The sequence below is a fragment of the Diplotaxodon limnothrissa genome, linkage group LG16 (assembly GCF_057381915.1).
Source record: "Diplotaxodon limnothrissa isolate DT_005_m linkage group LG16, D_limnothrissa_male_GT1.1, whole genome shotgun sequence".
NCBI classification, from domain to species: Eukaryota; Metazoa; Chordata; class Actinopteri; order Cichliformes; family Cichlidae; genus Diplotaxodon; species Diplotaxodon limnothrissa.
In genome coordinates this window covers 40,810,956-40,826,790 of record NC_140611.1, presented here as the reverse complement: position 1 = coordinate 40,826,790, position 15,835 = coordinate 40,810,956, and the positions used below count along the sequence as shown (strand labels likewise).

Below are 15,835 nucleotides of genomic sequence, written 5' to 3'. Positions count from 1 at the left end.
GGCAACGCTGCAGATGATGCTGGACAGAAGGCACCGCAAGCTCAGCTTCTTGCTCGGGGAACAGAGGTGGCTGGTAACCTAAGGACGCCTCAAAAGGTGAAAGACCTGTGGCCGAGGCGGTGAGTGTGTTATGCGCATATTCAACCCACGGCAAGAATGTGGACCAAGAGGCTGGATTATGGGCAGTGACGCAGCGAAGAGTGGTCTCGAGTTCTTGGTTCAGGCGCTCAGTTTGGCCATTGGTCTGTGGATGGTAGCCTGAGCTCAAACAGGGCTTGGCCCCCAGGGCCGTACAAAAGGCTCCCCAGGCCTGAGAAGCAAACTGGGGACCCCTGTCAGACACTATTTCCATAGGGATCCCATGGAGTCTGAAAACATGTTCAACCAACAGTTTAGCTGTTTCTGAAGCAGTGGGCAGTTTATCTAGAGCTATGAAATGTGCTGCCTTGGAAAATCTGTCAACTATGGTAAGTATGGTAGTCTTTCCTGCAGAGTTTGGAAGCCCTGTTACAAAATCCAACGCAATATGTGACCATGGCCGGTGTGGGGTGGTTAGTGGGTGAAGCAGTCCGTAAGGACGGTGATTCCTGGACTTATTACGAGCACAAACCGTGCAAGCAGCTACGTATTCACGTACATCCCTATCCAACGTCTCCCACCAAAAGTGTCTCTTCAGTAGCATAGCTGTCCTACCTCGGCCCGGGTGACCTGTGAACTTGGCCGTGTGAACCCATTCCAAAACCTTGGTGCGGGCTGCTGTGGGTACATAGCGCTTGTTAGCTGGACCGGTGCCCGGATCAGGTTCTGCTTGCAGAGCCCGCTGAATGACGGAGTCTACTTCCCATGTGACAGCCCCTACACGACAGCTGGCAGGGAGTATGGAGGGCACCCCTGACCGCTCTGAGGCAGCTTCGAACTGGCGGGAGAGAGCATCTGGCTTAACATTCCGGGTACCTGGGCGATATGAGATAGAAAAGTTGAAACGGGCAAAAAACAGTGACCAACGGGCTTGGCGTGTATTTAGTCTCTTTGCATTCCGTAGGTATGTTAAATTTTTATGGTCTGTCCAGACTATGAATGGGTGCTCAGCCCCCTCCAGCAGGTGCCGCCACTCCTCCAATGCTAGTGTCACAGCAAGCAGCTCACGGTCCCCAATATCGTAGTTTCTCTCTGCCGGAGACAAGCGACGCGAGAAGAAAGCACAGGGTTGTAACTTTGCTGATGGACCAGTATGTTGAGACAACACTGCCCCCACTCCAACATCTGATGCGTCCACCTCAACGATGAAGGGCTTGCTGGTGTCGGGCTGAATTAGCACGGGAGCTGTTGTAAACAGTTGTTTCAGCTTGTTGAAAGCTCTGTCGGCTTCGGTAGGCCACGTGAATGGGTGCTTTGTAGACGTGAGGCGTGTTAGAGGTGCAACTACCTGACTGTAGTTCCTGACGAATCGCCTGTAGAAGTTGGCAAAGCCCAGGAATCTCTGGAGAAGCTTACGGGATGTGGGCACCGGCCACTCTGTGACTGCCTTGACCTTTGCTGGATCAGTCTTCAGTTGCCCCCCTGCCAGGATATAACCAAGAAAAGAGACTGACGATGCATGAAACTCACACTTTTCTGCCTTTATGTACAGTTTGTTCTCCAATAAGCGCTGGATGACAGCACGGACATGAGCGTGATGTTCCTGGAGCGATCTGGAAAATACGAGTATGTCATCCAGATATACGAACACAAATCTGTTCAGAAAGTCCCTGAGAACATCATTCACCAAAGCTTGAAATACGGCTGGGGCGTTCGTTAGTCCAAAGGGCATGACCAGGTACTCGAAGTGGCCCAGTGGCGTGTTAAAGGCCGTCTTCCACTCATCTCCCTGCCTAATGCGAACCAAATGATAAGCATTACGAAGATCCAGCTTAGTGAAGATAGTGGCGCCTTGCAGGGACTCTGACACAGAACTGATGAGTGGCAATGGGTATTTATTCTTAATAGTTATGTCGTTGAGACCACGGAAATCAATACATGGTCGTAGCGACCCGTCCTTCTTACCCACAAAGAAGAATCCGGCAGCAACAGGTGAAGACGACGGTCGAATTATTCCAGCAGCAAGTGACTCTCTGATGTACTTCTCCATAGCAACACGTTCTGGTTTAGATATGTTGTATAATCGACTGGAGGGCAAAGGAGCACCGGGGAGAAGGTCTATGGCACAGTCGTATTGTCTGTGAGGCGGCAAAGCTTGCGCCTTACTCTTACTAAAAATCTCTTTGAAATCGTGATATTCCATGGGCACACCAGTGAGATCGGGGGTTGTTTCTTCCAACGCATAGGGCTCCTCGGGGCCCGGGGGACACGCCGACCTCAAACAATTAGCATGGCAGAATACACTCCAGCTTATTATCTTCCGTCCAGACCAATCCAAGTGTGGATTGTGTAGCTTTAACCAAGGGTAGCCGAATGTGAGGGGAGTGTCAGGCGATGAGAGGGCGAAGAAAGTGAGCTCCTCCCTATGATTTCCTGAAGTGATTACAGTCACTGGCTCAGTGTGGTGAGTTATTTGTGCAAAGACCTGGTTATTAAGTGCTTTCGCAGAAATGGGCGGATCTAAAGGCACAAGGTGCAATCCTAACCGTGTGGCGTGGTCAAAACTGATTAGGTTTTGCTCTGAACCGGAGTCGACCAGGGCCTGAAAGGTGTGCGTGGCACGGTTGATAACTAAACTGACTGTGAGAAGCAAACGGGGTTTATCATCACTATGAGAACCGCCCACCCGTATCCCCGAATCTACTGGCGGGCTGGCCCTTTTCCCCTCTTGGGACATGCTGCGATTAAATGTTCTGTCGACCCGCAATAAAAACACAGCTGAGCGCGGCCGATCTGCATCGGTTCCGGCGCCGCGTCCACGACGGAGGGAGAGGCGGCTGACACAGGCGACTGCATTATGGGTGGGGCTGGCGTAAACGAACACGGAAGTGGGCGGAGGAGGGGACGTTGGGGTTTGTAGTTCCTTTCATTCTCCCTCTCTCTCAGCCTGATGTCAATACGGAGAGAAAGGGAGACTAACTCCTCAAACGTAGCGGGCTCATCCCGTGAAGCAAGCTGATCTTTCATGTTATCATTCAGGGACTGTAGAAAGATTCCCTGCAACGCGTGATCTGGCCACCCCGTCTCCGCGGCGGCCGTTCGAAAATCTATGAGGTAATCAGCAACACTACGGCGACCCTGGCGCAGCTTTAACAACTTACGGGCCGAACTGCCCTCAGAGACAGGATGAGTGAATGTCTTTTTAAACTCACCCAGGAAGTCATCATAAGAGCAAGTTCGCAGGGGATGGCTTGACAGGTATGCTTCTGCCCATTTTAGAGCACGGTCCCGTAATTTCCCTATGAAATAGGAAATCCGAGCGGCGTTGTCAATGAAGGTGCGCGGTGAGCGGCCAAATACCAGATCGCACTGAAGTAGGAACCCCGTGCAGCTCCCCGGATCCCCAGAAAAAGGTTCGGGCTCCGGGGATGATGCGTCGCGAAAAATCGGCCCACTTTGGAGCGCGTAAGCCGAGGCAGGGGACGAAGTGGATGGCTGTGTGTCTTGTGCGGGGGGCGCGGGTTCGGGGGCAGGACGCGGCACGGAAGCGAGGTTAGCTTGTAGAGTCTCTAGGGCAGCAAAGATCTTAGCCTGTCCCTCACCAAGGTCTTTCTGTGAAGCCAGGAGATATTGAATGGATTGCTCGTGGTGACCTAGGATTGCACCTTGTTTCTGAATGGCTGTCCGCTCTGCGTCTGCTGAGTCCATATTGTGGCCAGATCTTACTGTTACGGCCGAGAGGGCCCGGCTGTGGGTGTGGACTCAAATGCAGACACAGAGGGAGGCAAACGGGCGTGAACACAGTGCTTTATTTACAAGTGTCTAGTGAAATTACACAACAGGAGACTATGAATGCTATGAATTATGAAATGCTATGAACTGTGAACTGTGAGGCCAAACTGTGAACATGAAACTGAGTGCTATGGCTAGGTGCTGGACTTCACGGATGGAAAAAAGGGGCAGCGGCTTGGATGGAGGTACGCAGTCAGCGTTGCAGGTTTAAAGTGTCATGCGAGGAAGGGGTGTCCAGGGGGTTCCGGGTGAGGAGTGTCCAGAGAGGATCCAGAATATGCGTGGAGTGAGGGACTTGGCAGGGAGGCAGGCAGGTGTAGTCCGATGGTGGAGAGGAAGAAACCAGATGACAGAACCAGCGTCCAGGCGGAGATGAGAGTAGTTCGGGAAACGTGACTGCCAGGTGGGTCATGGGTTAGCAGAAGATCTGGCAGAGGTCTGTTGTGAATGCTGGTCTTATATGCAGGTGACTTGATTGGAACCAGGTGTGGAAGCTGATTGGAGTCTCTGCCTGAAGGTAGAACCCAGCGGAGTGGAAAAACCCCGTGCTCACCCAGACCATGACACCAGTATTACCTTGCCAAGAGACGAAAAGCAATCTAAGAGATAAATATTACCATTCTGTAGAATACTCCTGTATTCCACTTTTACTTGTTCCCATGTTCTTGTGGGTCCTGTTGTGGCTCTAATGTGAAAGGGGATATAATATAACATATTATAATATAATATAATGCCATATGATATTGGACAATATAGTGTCATATGATAGATCTACCCTACCGCCTACTGGTGTTGGCCAGAGGGGCCGATGGCGCGATATGGCAGCCTGGCTACAACCGTAGCTGCCTCCACCAGTGTGTGAATGTGGGAGTGAATGAATAGTGGTATCGTACAGCGCTTTGGGTGCCTTGGAAAGCGCTATATAAACCGAATCCATTATTATTATTATTATTATTAAATTACCTACGAGTTTGATTTGTCAGCAACTTTCTGCCAGCCCTCTCTCCTTGCTTTTGCAGCCTTTGCAGTGTTCTCTTGCGTTTTAATTAAACTCTGAAACTCCTGAAATCCCGCACTCATGAGTTCTTGCTCTGCTGCCGGAAAATACCGTGCACGCCCCTTCGACATTTTCGCCGACCAATCAGAGGGTTGCCGATCAATGTTTCTACTATCGATGCGTAGCCCCTTTTACGACACCCAGTGATGTCACATTACTGCGTCCAGCTGTACTAATCGTCAACAGCAGGTGTGTTCGGGGAACCGGATTAGCGAGCTCACGGTTAGCGCGATGGTTTGGTCTTGGATGTGTCATGTGATCTTGGATGTAGTGAGCGACGTACGAAGAACAGGCCCCCGGAGTAGAAAACACAAATCCAAATACAACACAGACATGGCAGGTCGACCAGCGAGGAATGGCAGACCGTGACAGAAAAAGACTCTAAATGAATATCAATGGTACTAAAAGTAGCTGTAGATAATGTTACATCTGTGTGATGATTATGGGTAATTTTGTCTCTAATGCTTAAAATGTTATTTGTGAAGAAGTGGCTACAGTGCTGAAGAGAAACCTTCAGTTCTTATTTCTTATTTCTCCAGGCTAACTGATGATCCTCTAAATTTGCAACACACCATTTTCTCTCCAGCTTACGAGTCATCTGCTTTAGGCTATGTGTTTGAGAATTATACCACGGAGTCAGGTACTTCTGATTTGAGGCCTTAGTTTTCACAGGAGCTACAGTATCCAGAGTTGTATGTGGTGAGGAGGTAAAATTATTAACAAGATAATCGACCTCTGTTGGAGCAGCGTTCAGATAGCTGCTCTGCTCTGTGTTGGTACAGGGCATTGAAGATGATAACAGTGGGTGGATTATATTCTTAAACTTAGTTACAGCGCTTTCAGAAAGACATCTACTGTGATAAAGTCTACTCTCCACCGCTGTGTAATCAATTATTGTAAATGTAAATGTTATCAGGAAATGATCAGACAGGAGAGGGTTTTCAGGAAACACTGTTAAATGTTCAGTTTCTCTGCCATATGTTAAAACAAGATCTAGAGTGTGATTAAAATGGTGGGTGGGTTCTTTTACATTTTGAGAGAAGCCAGTTGAGTCTAATAACAGATTAAATGCCATGTTGAGGCTGTCATTTTTAGCATCTACATGGATGTTAAAATCACCCACAATAATTATTTTATCTGAGCTGAGCACTAAATCAGATAAAAAAAAGTCTGAGAAATCAGACAGAAACTCTGTGTAAGGCCCAGGTGGACGATAGATGATAACAAGTAAGACTGGTTTCTGAGTTTTACAGCTGGGGTGGACGAGGCGAAGCATCAGGCTTTCAAATGAATTAAAAGTCTGTCTGGGTCTTTGGTTGATTAGTAACCATATCATCAGAATATGGGTGATGAGAGACATCATTTAAAGTTAATATTGAGAAACATTATTCTGAACATTATTCCACCATAGTTTTTTGCAGATTGGTGAACCTCTGCCTTTTTTCACTTCTGAGAGCTCCTGTTGTGCCTAAACTGTACAAAGATTGGCTACAATCGTTTTGCATCCATTAAAACACTGTTGTGATTGGATACAATTACCCTGATTAGCTGCAAATTGTTCCTGCAGCTGTTTCTTTTTAGTACCACTTACTTATCCAGCTTTTTTTTGATCTGTCCCAACCCATATGGAAAAGATATATATAAATCTTATAAAGTTTTTATCTGTCTTGTATGAAACTTGTATGAAAAGCATACAAGAGTGAAAACACATATAAGATTCCTTGAAAAATTATATAATGAAACTTGTATGTTTTGTATACTTACTAAAAAAAATATATGAAAGTAATGAGAAAGTGGCCACTTTCATGAGTAAATCATGTAAGCCTTATATGATTTATATATGATTTACTCATGAAAGTAGCCACTTTCATGAGTAAATCATATATGTTTTTACTATTTCTTTTCCATATGGGAAGAGCTGATGTTTTGCTGCCATCTAATTCAAAATGAGCGCATGTGTGTGTTTTCTGTTCTATTGTGAGTAAAATATGGGTTTATAAGATTTGAAAATAATTAATTTCTGTTTTTTTAATCCCTAACCCTTTTACATTCAATTCAACTTAATTGAATCCTGTTTTATTTACACAGCACCAAATCACAACAACACTTGTTTTACATAGTATCTCAAAGCTGTACCTCAACCTGTTTCTTTTGTAGACATGTTTGGCAGCTCAAAGCTGAAGCACAGCGCCTCAGATAGCGCAGACAAGAATGGAGTGAAAAACCGGCTGAAGAAATTCATCATCAGACGTCCATCCATGAAGACTCTACAGGAGAAAGGCCTGATAAAAGGTTTCTGCTTGTTTTGCTTCAGCCTTTTTTCTGAAGCCTTGTTTTCCAGTCGTGTTTTTATGCTTGCTTCCTTTCCTTTAGAAATGTCTTTTTTAAAAATTAAAACTTAACTAACAGTTTAAGTTAACACAGAGGTGATCTGTGACGACCATGGAGAGGACATCGACAGCCTTACTACATGCATTACTGACTATATTAATTTCTGTGTGGATAACACCGTACCTACCAGGACTGTACGGTGTTTCTCCAACAACAAACCTTGGATTACCCCAGAAATTAAAGCTGTCCTCAAGCAGAAGAGGAGGGCCTTCAAATCCAAAGACAAAGAGGAGTTGAAAAGGGTGCAGAGAGAGTTGAGGGGACTGATAAGGAATGGGAAGGACAGCTACAGGCAGAAGATGGAGAACCAGCTTCAGCAAAACAACGTTGGTGAAGTCTGGAGAGGCCTCAGAACCATCTCAGGCCACAAACAGCAGAACTCTCTGCCTGGGAGGGATGTGAGATGGGCAAATGAACTGAATCATTTCTTCAACAGATTTGATTCAACCATGAGACAGTCTACAACATCGGCTGCAGACTCACCCACCCCCACTGCTGCTGCTCCACCTCTGACACCTCAGACACTTCACACCTCCTCTATTCACCCTGCTCACTCCTCCCCACCCCCAACAACAGAATAGAATAGAATAGAATTCAACTTTATTGTCATTGCACATGCACAGGTACAGGGCAACGAAATGCAGTTTGCATCCATCCAGAAGTGCTTTAGTGATATAGATATATTACAATATATATTAGCAATAATATAGATATGTGAGTATATTACAGAAATGGGTCTATTATGGTATGTTATAATGTACACGGTATGAAGTATGTTGTGAATATTCTATAACTATAAGTATGTACAGGCTGTAGTGAGTACAAGCTATGTGCAGGCTATGAACAGGATATAAATATGAAAAACTATACAGAATATGAAATAAATAACTTTACAGAATCTGGGATATACAGCTATACAGAAATGGGAACTATGCAAGTTGTAAACAGTTGTAGGATTAAAGATTATCGAATGTACAGAATGATTATTTACACAGAGCTATACAGTAGTGCAGTTAAGATAAGTGAGGGTGTAGATAGTTTCTACAGAGGCTATATAAAGTGCTAGTGGTTGTGAGTGGTGGTTCAGTCCATGTTATTATTGTGTTTGAGGGTACAGTTGTCCATTGTGGGTGTGTGTATGTTCAGTCCATGTGTTAACGTGGGTCAGATGTCAGGAGGCAGAGTTCAGGAGTCTGACAGCTGTGGGGAAGAAGCTGTTCCGGTACCTGGTGGTCTTAGTCCGGAGGCTCCTGTGGCGCCTCCCAGAGGGCAGGAGGGTGAAGAGTCCATGTGATGGGTGACTGGGGTCTTTGATGATTTTCCCAGCCCTTTTCAGACACCGCTTCCTGTAGATGTCTTTTATGGCAGGAAGTGGTGCTCCGGCGATGCGCTGGGCAGTTTTCACGACCCTCTGCAACGCCTTCCGGTCCGAGGCAGTGCAGTTCCCGTACCAGACTGTTATACAGTTGGTCAGGATGCTCTCGATGGTGCAGCGATAGAAGTTCACCAGGATGTCTGAGGACAGGTGGTTCTTCCTCAGAGTCCTCAAGAAGAAGAGGCGCTGGTGAGCCTTCTTGACCAGCTTGGAGCAGTTGGTCGTCCAGGTGAGATCCTCGGAGATGTGGACTCCCAGGAACTTGAAGCTGCTCACACGCTCCACAGCCGTCCCCTTAATGTGGATGGGTGGATGTGGGTCAGCATTCCTCCTGTAGTCCACGATGAGCTCCTTGGTCTTCTCGGTGTTAAGCAGCAGGTTGTTTCTGTCGCACCACTCAGCCAGACGATCCACCTCCTCCCTGTAGGCGGCCTCATCGTTGTCACTGATGAGGCCAATCACCGTGGTGTCATCTGCAAACTTAATGATGGTGTTGGAACCATCAGCAGGTCTGCAGTCGTGGGTGAAGAGGGAGTAGAGGAAAGGGCTCATCACACAGCCTTGTGGTACACCGGTGTTCATTGTGATGGTAGATGAGCAGTGGTTATCCAGCCGGACATGTTGGGGGCGGTTGGTCAGGAAGTCCAGTAACCATTTGCAGATGAGGGAACTGATGCCCAGGTCTGTCAGTTTCCTGATGAGTTGTGAGGGGTGGATTGTATTGAATGCTGAACTGAAGTCTATAAACAGCATTCTGGCGTAGGTGTTGTTGTTGTCCAGGTGTGAGAGGACAGAGTGCATTGCGATGGAGACTGCATCCTCTGTGCTCCTGTTCCGGCGGTATGCGAATTGGTGGCGATCCAGGGTGGGGGGGAGACAGGATTTGAAGTGTGCTAGGACCAGTCGCTCTAAGCACTTAGTGATGATGGGGGTGAGTGCTACTGGGCGGTAATCATTGAGGCAAGATGGGTTGGAGTTTTTGGGTATCGGGACGATGGAGGTGGATTTGAAGCAGGCCGGTACCACAGCGTGGGCCAAGGACAGATTGAATATGTCTGTGAGCACTCCTGCAAGCTCCCCAGAACACGCTCTGAGAACACGCCCGGGGATGCCATCAGGGCCTGCAGCCTTGTGGACATTGATCCTGCTCAGCACCGCTCCTACATCGGTGGGGGAGAGCATCCAACAGCATCCAATACACACTCAACACAAGGCTCCAGCCTGTCTCTCTCAACCACCCAGGTTAGGAGGGAACTGAGGAGGATTAATGGCAAGAAGGCAGCGGGCCCAGATGGCATCAGCTCGAGGGTCGTCAGGTCCTGCGCGGACCAACTGTGTGGGGTGATGGAGCACCTCTTCAACCTGAGCCTGAGGTTGGGAAGAGTCCCACAGCTCTGGAAAACCTCCTGTGTTGTACCAGTGCCAAAGACTTCACGCCCCAAGGACCTCAACAGCTACAGGCCGGTGGCTCTGACATCCCACCTGATGAAGACCCTGGAGCGGTTGGTCCTGGCTCAGCTTCGGCGCCTAACAAGCTCATCACTGGACCCACTTCAGTTTGCCTACCAGCCTGGCATTGGAGCGGATGATGCCGTCATTCACCTCCTACATCGTTCCCTCGCTCACCTGGAGACCGCTGGAAGCACTGTGAGAATCATGTTCTTTGATTTCTCCAGTGCCTTCAACACTATTCTTCCCTCGGTTCTGAAGGACAAGCTGGAGAACTCTGGAGTGGACCATCACCTCACTACCTGGATTTTGGACTACCTCACCGACCGACCACAGTATGTGAGGACTCAGGGCTGTGTGTCGGACAGGGTCGTCTGCAGTACGGGGGCCCCACAGGGAACGGTTCTGGCTCCGTTCCTCTTCACCATCTACACTGCAGACTTCTCCCACAATTCCACCCAGTGCTTCCTGCAGAAGTTCTCTGATGACTCTGCAATAGTCGGCCTCATCACTGATGGGGACGACAAGGAGTACAGAGGACTGACTCAAGACTTTGTGGACTGGTGCCAGCTGAACTACCTCCAGATCAACGCCAGTAAAACCAAGGAGCTGGTGGTAGACTTCCGCAGGCACAAGCATTCTCCACTGCAACCACTGAACATCCAGGGTATGGACATTGAGGCTGTGGACAGCTACAGGTACCTTGGTGTTCATCTGAACAATAGACTGGACTGGACTCATAACTCAGACGCCCTCTACAGGAAAGGGCAGAGCAGGCTGTACCTGCTGCGGAGACTCAGGTCGTTTGGGGTGGAGGGCCCACTCCTGAAGACCTTCTATGACTCTGTGGTGGCTTCTGCTATCTTTTATGGTGTGGTCTGCTGGGGCGGCAGCATCTCTGCTGGGGACAGGAAGAGACTGAACAGGGTGATCCGAAGGGCCAGCTCTGTTCTAGGATGCCCTCTGGACCCAGTGGAGGTGGTGAGTGACAGGAGAACGGCGGCTAAGCTGTCATCCCTGATGGACAACGTCTCCCACCCCATGCAGCAGACTGTGACAGCACTGAGCAGCTCCTTCAGTGGGAGACTGCGGCACCCACGGTGTGGGACGGAGAGATTTCGCAGGTCTTTCCTCCCCACTGCTGTCAGACTCCACAACAAAGACTTTAACTGAACAAACACACACATCCACACATGTGCAATAACACTAAGTGCAATAATCTTTTCTGGCATCGTTGTATTTTTACTCAGTTGTATATAGCATTCGTATTCTATTTTTATCTTATTGTATATTTTTATTCTATTTTATTCTACTGTATATAGTATATTATTTTATTCTATTCTGTACAGCTGTGTACTGTATTTATTCTTATTGTATTCTAATTTTTGCGTCATAACTTTTGCACTGTCCACTTCCTGCTGTGACAAAATAAATTTCCCACGTGTGGGACTAATAAAGGTTATCTTATCTTATCTTATCTTAAATTTTGTTTCAACAGCATTGCTGGCAGACTAGAGAGGTTTAAGAAATAAAATAACATCGTGTTTTTATATACAGTGTTACCTTTGCAGAAGTTTTACAGGTTCGGTTTTACAACCTAACCCTGGCCCTAACACAAGCTTAAAATGATTTTTGTGAGTGAACTGGCTTTCAAAATGTGCTTAATCTAATAATTAAGTTAACAAAAATTCTAATTGATCAAATTGTTATAACATCTGTCTCAGATCGAGTGTTTGGCTGCCATCTGTCGAGTCTCTGTGAGCGTGAAGGGACCACGGTACCAAAGTTTGTTCGGATCTGTGTGGACGCCGTTGAGAAACGAGGTACGTTTACTGATACTGAAACTCAGACATGACTGTGCAAGATATGGACACCCACTCTCCCACCCATTCCTTGACATCCTTGCCAGTCACAGGAGCACGTTCAGTGAGAGACTGAGATTATCCATAATGCACCAATGAACGACACAGGAAATCATTGCTGCCCGTGGCCATCTACAGTACACAGTACAATAGTTACACCCCGTTGCACATGCTTTACAGTAAAATAATAACTAACAAAGTTTTACAGGTCAGAGTAAAACGTCAATCATATATATTTCACCTCTGCAATATTCTGGATATTTACAACTGAGCTACTTATATATTAGAGTTATTTCTTGTATTTTGTAAACTTTGTAATATATTGTATTATTTAGTTCAGTCTGTTACCGTTATTGTGTGTGTGTAACTGTGACCACATGATTTCTTTTGGCATTATTCTGATTCTAAACACAGGTACAGTGGTATGAAAAAGTGTTTGCCCTCTTCTTGAGTTCCATCTGGAAATTAAGAAGACTCAGATTCATGCTGACCAATGCATGAGCCAGAGTCAAGTTTCTGCATCTCTATGAAAGTTAAAAAGTACTTCTGCATGGAATTGTTGTATAAAGAATGTGCTGCCATCTGTTTGTGACCTCAAACTGAAGTGCACGTGGGTTCTGCAGCAGAACACAGCAGCAAGTCCTCCTCCGAGTGGCTTAAGAAAAACAAAATGAAGAATTTGGAGTGGCCCAGTCAAAGTCCTGACCTGAACCCAGAGTTTATAAAGCCAGTTCATGCTCAAATAACCTTGGATGTGCTAAAATTCCTCCACAGAGCTGTAGAAGATTCATTGCTAGTTATCACAATTGCAATTAGGCTGCTAACGATGGACCAACCAGTTATTAGGTTTAGGGCACTGTGGTGGGGTGTGGTCTGTGGTGCTGCTGCAGGAGATCACGCCTTGCTGGTTATGCGGACTGCTGTAATGCTGTTGTTGTTGGTGATGTGTGTGGCTGGCAGCTTTAGAGCTGCAGTCGTGTGTTTGTGACAACAACCGTGAGAATGCGAAATAAAGAGATGCTTATAAGCATAAAAATGTCGTCAGGTCTGCCATGGATCATTTACAGGGGCAATCAGTTTTCGTAGGTTTGGACTTTTCCCCTTGATAATAAACACCTTCATTGAGAAACTGCATTTTGTGTTTACTTGTGTTATCTTTGTCTATTTAAAATTTTTTGATAATCCGAACCATTTAAGTGTGACAAACATATGAAAAATTCAGGAAGGGGGAAAACACTGTATGTTTAGTTTCTGTTTCCTGAAAGCTAAAGCTGTTTGAGTACAATTAACTAGCAACGAGTAGTACATATGGATCTATTGAATGAGCTCAGACTTAAATTAAGGTTTTTAATAAAGTGTATCTCTTTGCAGGTCTGGAAGCTGACGGGATCTACAGAGTCAGTGGAAACCTGGCCACAATCCAGAAACTTCGCTTCCTCGTCGATGAAGGTCAACTAAACAGTAGCTTTTACAGTAGCTGTAAAGTAGTTAATTTCCCTTTCATTTATGAAAATGGGTTATAATTAATCAGCGTAAGTCTTACATTGCCCTGACAAAGCTAGGGGATTAAAACAAAGAGTCAAACAATGCAGGTTACAAAATGAAACAGAATTTTATTAAGAAATTAAACCTCGATACACAGCTAAGCAACTAAGTCAGTCAACCAAACCCATCAAAATAGTGCTTGTGGCATGGCCTTACACCAATAATTTATATCAAAATGTATTAAATCCTCCTAAGTAGACTCTGAAGTTAAAAACCAATACATATAAAATGGTAAAACAATGTGCTCTGACCTCTTCTCATAAAATCCTGCTCAGTAATATTTCCATGGTTGTCCCACAGAGGAGGACCTGGACCTGGAACACAGTCAGTGGGAGGATGTCCACGTCGTCACCGGAGCCCTCAAAATGTTTTTCCGTGAACTGCCGGAGCCACTGTTTCCATTTAGGTTTTTCCAGCCTTTTGTGGAGGCCATCAGTGAGTAAAACCTGCCTTTGTTATAAATCTTCAGTTTGTGATGACTTCATAAAATGGTTCTTTTATTTCTGTAATCTCTGCTGCTCTTGGTCAAGTCACTTTAAGAATGAGACTTGTATTTAGACAGAATCTCCAGACTGCTTGAACAAGACTTTTCTCCCCCCCCCCCCCCCCCCCCCCCAAGTTTAAAAACGTTTCAACTTCAATTAGAAATCTAAAGGTTAAACTAATGCTGCTGTCATTTGTTTTAACAGAGATCAAAGAACCCAAACAAAAAGTTCAGGCTGTGAAGAAACTGATACAGCAGCTGCCCAAACCCAACCATGACACCATGAAGCTTCTCTTCAGCCACCTGCACAAGTAATCCAACACACACCTGAACCTCACCTGTTAGGAGCATTTACAGTGTTCAGGTGGAATACTGTGGAATAAACCACTGCACATATTACTTTACAAACAAGTGATAATTCTTACATTCCTGTCCATATATTTGGCTTGTATCTTATGTTTCTTGTATTTTGCACACCGCTGTTGCTTGTGAAGCTTGCACACAAGAATTTCACTCACATGTGCTGTGTCAATAAAAGTGATTTGATTTGATGTTCACACAATCAGAAAGGCACCATCAGAAAGGGTCGTATTTATAAACTCAGGATGGGTAGCACATAGTACACTGTTTGATGCTTTGTTAGCTAATTTAAAGGACATGTTAACGTTTGCATTTTCCTTTTGCAGAGTTCTGGCCTTTTCCAGGAAGAACCTGATGTCCACTCAGGGCATCGGAATCGTGTTCGGTCCAACGCTGATGTGGCCTGAACTGGACGCCGGAAACATGGCGGTCAACATGGTGTATCAGAATCAGATTGTGGAGTTCATTCTCACTGAAAGCCAAGAAATCTTCAACTTGGACGGGAAGTAAAAGGTGCTGAGCGGGACCAAATCAGCTGATGGACTCACGTTTACAGATATTAGAAGCCATGTCTGGTTTGGGCCGGGATGTAAAAACTGGAATTTTCAGAAGATATTTTGTCAGAGTTTATATTGCATTAGCACAAATCTATAATTAAATGTTTTGACCCTTTTACCTCTGCCACAATCGGTGTTGTTTTCAAATACAAAAATATACAGTACTCCAATAAATAATTCTAATGATTTTCTGTATATAACCTTCCACTGAATATTTAAAACATATCCTAGTGTCATTATAAAATTCAGCTGCATTATCACAAAATTAGCCTGCAGAGCAAACATGTATGAAACATGAATCTTAGTAATGTTTTTTTTATTTCAAATATAGCATTCACACTACTCAAGGCTTCACATGAACATCTCAAACAAACCCTGTCATATTATTGGTAAAATATTGCTGAAGATTATTTTAAAGTTATTGAATGATGGTGAGTAAATAAGATGATTTGTATGATTAGTGTGTTTGTTTCTAGACAGTCTTGCAGTATAAATATTGACTAAAAAGAAACAATAGAGCCTGAAGTCAACATAAACATCCAACTTTAGTGAGAACTGACGCATTTAAAAAATCTACAGCAGAAAACAGAAAACAAACTGGATTCAGACAATAATTTGTGTGTCAAAAGTTAAAATGAGTGAATATAACGGAAAATATGTTCATGTGTGAATAATTCAGTCCAGAAAGGGTTAATCTGTCAGCACAAAGAGTTTGATGTGTGTTTGTGAGTTTGACAGTTAATCAATGAATTCTGCCAGGAGGTACTGAACCGATTAAAGTTTTTAAAGGTTCTCTCTTGTGGTCTGAACACATCAGACTACAGCGACAAAAATTTATTTAATAAGAATAGAAAAAGAGGTGATTTTAAATTCCTGTAAACAGCA

At 45.3% G+C, this 15,835-nt stretch overlaps 1 protein-coding gene across 1 annotated transcript in view; it reads left to right on the top strand.

Moving 5' to 3' along the window:
- Positions 1-14,956, top strand: part of arhgap15 (Rho GTPase activating protein 15) — a 30,460-nt gene extending 15,504 nt beyond the window's left edge. The window contains exons 8-13 of the mRNA XM_085374172.1: positions 7,085-7,219; positions 11,867-11,965; positions 13,376-13,453; positions 13,850-13,984; positions 14,239-14,344; positions 14,720-14,956. Of these exons, the coding sequence (XP_085230298.1) occupies positions 7,085-7,219; positions 11,867-11,965; positions 13,376-13,453; positions 13,850-13,984; positions 14,239-14,344; positions 14,720-14,903 (737 nt within the window). The 3' untranslated portion in view covers positions 14,904-14,956. The remainder of the gene's footprint in view (positions 1-7,084; positions 7,220-11,866; positions 11,966-13,375; positions 13,454-13,849; positions 13,985-14,238; positions 14,345-14,719) is intronic.
- The last annotated feature ends 879 nt before the right edge of the window (positions 14,957-15,835 follow it).